Here is a 7587-nt window from a genome sequence, read left to right as displayed (position 1 = left end):
GATTACTGAGAACAGTTTCAGTTGTACTGTCTCACTTAAGGATTTATTTACTCTGCAAGTCAAGCAAAATATGCAACCAGTAAATTAGGAATGCCTTGCTTCAGTTCGTTGTCAGTTTTTTTCCCCTCAAATTAAGTCGAAACTGAGATTAAAGGTGCCTGTCAGCCTTCCATCTCGTGCACAAATTTATCTCGTGCCCTCATTGGTCATGTGCGCGTTCGTGTGTGTTGGAGGAGGGGCTCTGTAAAGAAGAGGCAGATTTTTTCCGGCTGTGTAGTTTCAAATTCTAGCGCACTCGAGCTGGGTTCTCCAAAATGACATACCCCACCTTTAAGAGTAACATAGGTTGTGTTGGTGTTGGAGACCAAAAAGGAGAACAAATTGGATGTTTACAGCTGGTTTGTGCTTTCTTCATGTGGCCAAAATATGTGACACTGCTTGTTTAAGAACTATACCAAAACACAATTTTCCAGTTTATTTTAATCATAGAGCTATACAGATTATGTACTGTGTCTTTAGCAAAGAGGGATACAGCAGATGGGAGTAGTACCGTTTTCAAGTGTTCTCCAAGAAAGCCAATCCCCTACTTAATAAAATAAAATCCCATTATACATCTACATGGACCTTATCTGCACACTCACATCGAGGCCAATAAAAGTCAGAGAGCAGATGTGTTCATTGCGCCTCTTTGAGACAAATTACAGAGATGTCTTGGGAGTCTGTTCTTTCATTTATTTCCCCACATAGCCACACAATTAGAGCCAAGCCGCCATATTATCTTCTTAGGGATCTCTCTCATGATTGTTGATGACAGCGTAATTAAATACAGGGATTAAAAAGGATTCTGACATGTGTTTCATCTCACAGAAAAACTTGATGGGCTGCTGTGCGAGATGGACGTTTTTGAAAGATTTGTGAAAGACTGTTTGGTTAGCACATGATGTGTGTGTGTTCGTATTGGCTGGCTGGTGGTCTGAATGGTTTCTGAGTTTTCTTTGGCAGTTTGGTTAAAGAGTAAACAGTTGAAGCCTAAATATTTGTTTTTGTCATCAAAGCTGTAGATGAAGCCATCAGTGTTGCAGGACAGAGATTAAACGATGATAAAAAATGTTAACTTTTGATTGCTTGATTTGTTGTTTGCAGTAAATTCAAACCATCCCACAGAACGAACCTCGAACAGCTGTATCAGTTCTTGTGCATTTGTAGGTTATAGCGTCAGAAGTTGGATATGGATCTGTTACTCGAGCTCCATTTCATGCTTTTACATGTTCTCTTGGATCATACATAAAGAAACAACCTCTCTCTCTCTTCTCTCCGCAGATCCAACATTACTTTTACTAAATGGCCAATGGTCGGAGCTTAGTGCTGACCCATCGGAGAGCACTATGAGAAGATGACAACAAGCAGGATTTAATCCAGAAAGGATTCCTTATCTCTGTGCTAAGAGTCTACTAACTGAGTGTAAGGACCACTGGGAGTACAAGAATCAAGTCAAGGACACGCTTACTCCCCCTCAGCCTGCAGGAAGATGGGAGTGAGAGAATAAAGCTCTGTGGAGTCAAGAGGAGCTTAATGAATTCTAAGGAATCTTAAAAACAGAGGATCAGGCAACCATGTGGACACTAGCTGCGACTGTCCACTGTCTCCTGGCTGCTGCGATGCTATTGGCTAGCTGCCTCCAATCGCTGATGGCCACTGAGGACGACGTCACACCGCGCATCAGTTTCTCCTACAGTAAGTTTGAATAATTATTAACAATTTTTATATTTGTTGTTATTATCGCCCACTAACAAGCCCCTCCCCTGAACACTATTGTCCAACTACAGCTTCAAGGCATTGCAGGTTTGTCATGCTTTGGTTTTCTTAATGTGGTGAAAAGAATTGCGTAGTAAGAGTGATATCTTTTTTATAGTTTGGAGGAAGATTTATTTATTTATCCTTTAAAAAATATATGTGAAGACTGGAATTAAGATTGGATTATTCTGCTCTAATGTAAGATTCCCAGCCCATCTAACGAGCCAGCTAGTTAAACAAATATCAGTCTGAACTTATAGTTATTGTTCAATGTACAAGAACTAAGCTCCACACTGCAAACAAAGCGTTTTTATTTCCATGTCCTCAAATGTTGAAGGTGCTGACTCTTTGACTACAAAGTGAAACTTTCCCCTCATTTGAGCACAATTTAATGAACAAATGCATCAATTGCATATGTATGACCCTGTCTGAGGTTGTTTTTTAAAAGACCTGTACACCTTATTGGTCTTATTTCCAACAATCTCATTAAAGCTAACGTAACGTCTTCCTAATACGCTTGTCAACAAAGCTGAGAACATGCCATCCATCAAAATCGCTGCTAAAATTAGGCAGCCTCATTTAGTCTATCTGTACATGCAGCACTTACTTAAGGCGGCTGGGTTTAACAGTCTGTCACTCCACATTAAATAACAACATTTAGGCCGATGGTGAAAAAAAAGACAACAACCACAGCTTTAACAAATTTGCATGGAAGCACCCTCTGACATAGACCACAGGTGCCTTCAGGCTCACATGTACACGTGCCAACTTGAAGAAACAACAAACTTACAACACAATTATAAGTTTGTGCCCTGAAGGTGTCTTTAAATATTAAAGTAGCTGTCACTACGCATGGAATTCACTGTGTGTTTGTTTTTTTACCCCGAGCTATGACACATTATTGGGGTGAAATATGCATGGCCTGGGTGAAGAAAACAATTTGGGGCCCTGTGCGTATTCTTAGACTGCCTTCATGCTTTCAAAAGCATTCATATTTCCCAAATGTTTGACTAGCAATGGAACTTGTGTTGCACAACTAGATGCAACAAGTTATCCCACAAATATAAACCTAATGTCTCTCCTGGCAACTCCACTGATTGACTGGAGGACCTTTTTTCACCTGACTTCATCATTGCATGTAATTACTCGCTGCAGCACTCCTGATATTATAATGACTGTGGATTAGGCTTCTATAAGATAAAACATTGTGCTGTTTTCACTATTTGCTCAGCTAACAGCTTTTTCGTAATTGATTGATGCATTATGGGAGCTTATGACAAATGAGGTGGAAAAGGTTGCTGTTTGGATGCGGCGCACAGTGGAACATTGACTGGGACCACTTAACACCTATTTTTTACCATCCTTCATTGCAGCTTTTAGAAAAGGACAGTTCACGAATTGATTTTTAAATGAGCTCCGTGGCTCCTACAAGATATTTTTATCCTGTCTTGACTTTGTGTTTGCTACACTGCTCATACAAGAAAATGTGCCGATCCAGCAGCAACCAAAGTACAGGCTTACACGGATGAAGGCGTGCGTCAGCTCCTGTAAACACTACCTGTCTGAATTTGAAGTTCCTCCCACTCCTGAAAACAACAATCTGATGCATGTTTTTTTCCCCTCCTCAGCTAACTCACTGAGACATCATGCAGTTATACACATCTCAAATTGCCATCGCTCATACCCAAAAAACAACCTTTCAAATACTTGAGCCTTTTAACTTGTCTCTCAAAGAGCTAAATGGATTAAATTGGCCCAAGGCTGGTTCCTAGCAACTGAGTGTTTTGCAAACCACTGATGTTTCTTTTTTCTTTTCTTTTCTTTGCTCCATTCAGCAGTCATAATCTAAATGTCATGTATTTTGACGGCGGCAGTTTGAGATTCTCTCAACTGGAGAGCATAAGTGGTATAGTGTGAGACTTGCTTTCTCAGCTGATAAAACAGTGTAGAAAATCGTATATTTAAACGTCACTGACGCTGATTGTAACCTAATTACTCAGGGTATAGCTTTACATAAACCGGGTCTGCAGAATCACTGACATGCTTAACGTAGCCTCAATTCAACTCGCACCATTGAAGCAACACATGTAAAGCAGGTCGCTGTTTTAAACATCCAGTGTGGTTTGTATAGTCTGTAAGAAAAGGGCGACCTGGCTGTTTTCTCTCTCGAGAGGACCCTTGCCTCAACATGGCCTGTTTCCTGGAAAGGCGTCCTTTTTCTTTTGTCCTCCTTCCCTCTCCTCCTGCTCCTTCCTTCTCTCCTAATGAGCAGGCTAATCCCTCATGTGTAGTGAGTGGAGGTTTTTGTGGTTGCTGCAGTGGGAGAGCCTTGCCTGTTTTTCATTATGGCTCTTGTGCAGAGAGACGGCACAAAGGATCATGGGACTTAAAGCAGCAAGCATCGGTTAGGCATGCGGCATGTATCGCTGTTGCTTATCAAAAACTTTTCAGGCAGGAGGTTACTGTCTTTCTCCAGATATGAGTGGAGGAGATGATTTATTTTTCCTCTCTTCTTTTTCTTTCCCTTGGAACAAGAGGGAGACATTCAAGCTCTGCACTTATTAAGAACAGTTTACATTAATGAGCTGGTTGGCAGCCTCCGTGATTCCTCTCTTTTTCTTTTCAGCACATGAACTGTATTGTATGTCGCCCTGATTCTGGTCCCTCTTAAATCAATAGTTTGACATTTTGGGAATTATGATTATTTGCATTCATGCCAAAAGTAAGATGAGATGATAGATACCACTCTGATGTCTGTGTGTTAAATATGAAACCACAGACAGCAGCTTAGTTTAGAATTAAGACTAGCTGTAGATTTAGATTTACCATACAGACATGAGAGCGTGTTTCCCAAGTATTCCTTTATTAATCAGCTACATTTACTCCAGTGTTGTTTAGATATATAGTTCCTCTGATACATTATAAATCACCCTATGTTATGTATTCCTCTGATCAGGTGTCTGTGTGTAATTTGGGGTATAGATACCCTTTTTAATATCCTTTATTTGCTGCATGCCTTTTTTTCTTCCATCAAACTGGGTGGATTTAGAACAATCGGCATTAATAATCCCTTAGGTTCATTAATAACTTACTCTGATTTCAATCATATTTAATTAACAGTTGTATAATAATTAACATGGTTAACTGGAAGAGAAAAGGCATTGTACACAACAAAGCCTGATTTCAAACCTACAGTATAACAATAGGCTTCCTCTGTCAGTCAGTATCAACACGGTATGTCTGTAATGAACTGAAGGTATAACAAAGGAAATATCCAGACAAGAGGTCGCAGTACTTTCATACTGGATGCGAGCAAAGAAGCAAACCAACGCCCCTTTTTTCGGCATAGCTACCCAGCATGCTGTGTATGCTCCGTGGACCCTGTGTCCTTTCTCGTTTACGTTTTGGTTCATGTTTGGAGAATATTGTGCGCTTTCTCTCATGCATGCTAATCCGGTGACCTTGGCAGTGTGTGGGTTTGCAGTGCAGAAACAGAGGAGGGGCAGCCAGAGGAGGGGGGTCAGTCAAAATGCTCGTGACATGCTCCGATGCCCACCTAAAACCCTGCAGAGGACACGCCCCCTGATCCTGAAAGAAAGGCGGTCTGTGGCTTCCAGCAGAGGTGGCACTCACAAGTGCCTGCATGTAATGCCATAACAGGCGCAACAATAGAGCATAATTACAACACATCATTTCCATCTGTTTCAGAAGCTTTAATGGCTTCATCACTTGCACGCTCCAGGGAATGTACAGAAAAGTTCAGTCTTCGCAGATTTCCATCAGGAGCATTTGATTTGAAGACAATGGCGAGCAGCGAGGAGTAACAGTGTACCGTTAATGAGGATAGGCAGAGAGGAATGTGAGGTTAAAAGAGTCATTATGTGTTTTATATTGGATTGCTGGGACGCAGTGTAGATTTCTAGAAGACTAAAACATGGTTTGTTTTATCACTAACCTCTGCATCACTGATTTTCATAGTTGTACAGTTACTGTGACACCAAAACTCACCACTTTACGATTTAACTTTTCATGGTGAGATGAGGCATGCAGGATTTATATGGATTCTGGGCTGCTCGCTGTAAATCATTCTAGACAAGTCACACAACATAACATGTTGCTATATGACACACAAAAACAAATGCTTTTTCTCACATTTCAGTGTCCACTTTGCTGTCAACAAAGCATCTTCTTTTTGGTATATAACTCAGCATAAAGAAGCCTTGAAGCCACTTTTAAGGGGAAATCTGGACGGATTGGATAGCTATACAATCTTAAAAAAAGCTAAAGGTCATTAGGGTAAATAAACCCTAATGGCAATTCAAAATGGTTGAAATCTAATAATTTGAACCATTTCTTGTGGTGGACAAAGCTGTAAATTCTTTGTCAAACATTAATTTTCTTTGTATTGAAAAAGTAATAATTCAGGACTAAGGAGAATTACAAACTGGCTAATATTAAAGGTAGGTAGGTAAGAAAGGAGAAACCAGCTCGAGTGCGCTAGAATTTGAAAATACATAACCGGAAAAAATCGGCCCCTTCCTTCAGACTTCCTTACAGAGCCCCTCCTCCAACACACACGAACACGCACATGACCAATGAGGGCACGAGATAAGTTTGTGCACGAGATGGAAGGCTGACAGACAGGTAGGCCATCCACTTATTTTAGCCGGGCCGGCTCAGATGATTGGCCGTGCTTTTTACAGCGCCACGGCTTCCACAGATGACATTTTTTAAATGTATTTATTGTAAAAGCACTTAATGTATTCATTGCTATCGGGATGTTAAGAGCATTCCATGGAATATAACAAAAAGTGTATCTGAAGTGAATTACCTATCCCACCTTTAAGTTTTATTTAACCAATTTTTCTGTCAGAATAATGACAAGAAACTACACTATATGGTATTGTTTGTAAAACGAATTTGCATCAAAATAAAACATAATATTGTATTGCCATTGCCAATATATTACACCATTACAAACACCAGTGCTCTTTAAAAATAATCATGTGCTCAGGAAACACTTCAGGTTTTCACATCTGAGTTGAGGCAGAACTGAAATGGTTAAACGCAGTCGTCTCATGTATCTTTCATTAAAAGTCAGAACTTTCCTGATTCAGTTCCAGTATGTTAATGCACTCCACATGCCTCTTATTCCTACTTTTGGCTGTATGTAAAAAGAGAGAGAGAGAGAGGTACGTGTCCCCGTGAGGCCCGGCTGAATATACTGTAGGTTATATAGACCCAGCTGAAGGATCCTGTTACACTGTCCCACTTTATACAAATCCTACCTGTCAGATTTTCTTTATTTAATTGTTATTTTATTTTACTTGTTCATTTATGAGAACTGTTCAGTGTACCATGCAGGTGCCATGTGTTCCTGATAGGGAGCGTTGTCCTTATCAATATGAATGACACCTGTTGCAGGGATACAGTTGAATTGTTTTCAAACTATGTCAGGGCAGAGAGACCCCTGAGAGACACCATCTGGAGGCTAACAGTGCAGGTGTGAAGGTCCTGATCTCACCAGGAAGTGTGTGTGTGTGTGTGTGTGTGTGTGTGTGTGTGTGTGTGTGTGTGTGTGTGTGTGTGTGTGTGTGTGTGTGTGTGTGTGTGTGTGTGTGTGTGTGTGTGTGTGTGTGTGTGTGTGTGTGTGTGTGTGTGTGTGTGTGTGAGTGAGAAAACAAATGTGCTTGATCGTTCCTACTCTTTATTAATTTACTTCATGGTAGATGAGTGGAGAGCAGGAGACTCTGCCTGCCCTTCTCCTCAAGGGTCTCTACACACACACACACA

General features: G+C 40.7%; 1 protein-coding gene across 1 annotated transcript in view; it reads left to right on the top strand.

Annotated features, from left to right (window-relative positions):
* The first annotated feature begins 1325 nt into the window (after positions 1-1325).
* LOC104956801 (semaphorin-4B-like) overlaps positions 1326-7587 on the top strand; it is a 21720-nt gene continuing 15458 nt past the window's right edge. Inside the window, exon 1 of the mRNA XM_010784343.1 lies at positions 1326-1734. Coding sequence (XP_010782645.1) covers positions 1614-1734 — 121 coding nt within the window. The 5' untranslated portion in view covers positions 1326-1613. The remainder of the gene's footprint in view (positions 1735-7587) is intronic.

The sequence above is a fragment of the Notothenia coriiceps genome, unplaced genomic scaffold (genome assembly GCF_000735185.1).
Source record: "Notothenia coriiceps isolate Sejong01 unplaced genomic scaffold, NC01 NC01_scaffold00026378, whole genome shotgun sequence".
NCBI lineage: Eukaryota > Metazoa > Chordata > Actinopteri > Perciformes > Nototheniidae > Notothenia > Notothenia coriiceps.
Note: the sequence above shows the minus strand (reverse complement) of the source record. Positions and strands in the feature narration are given on the sequence as shown.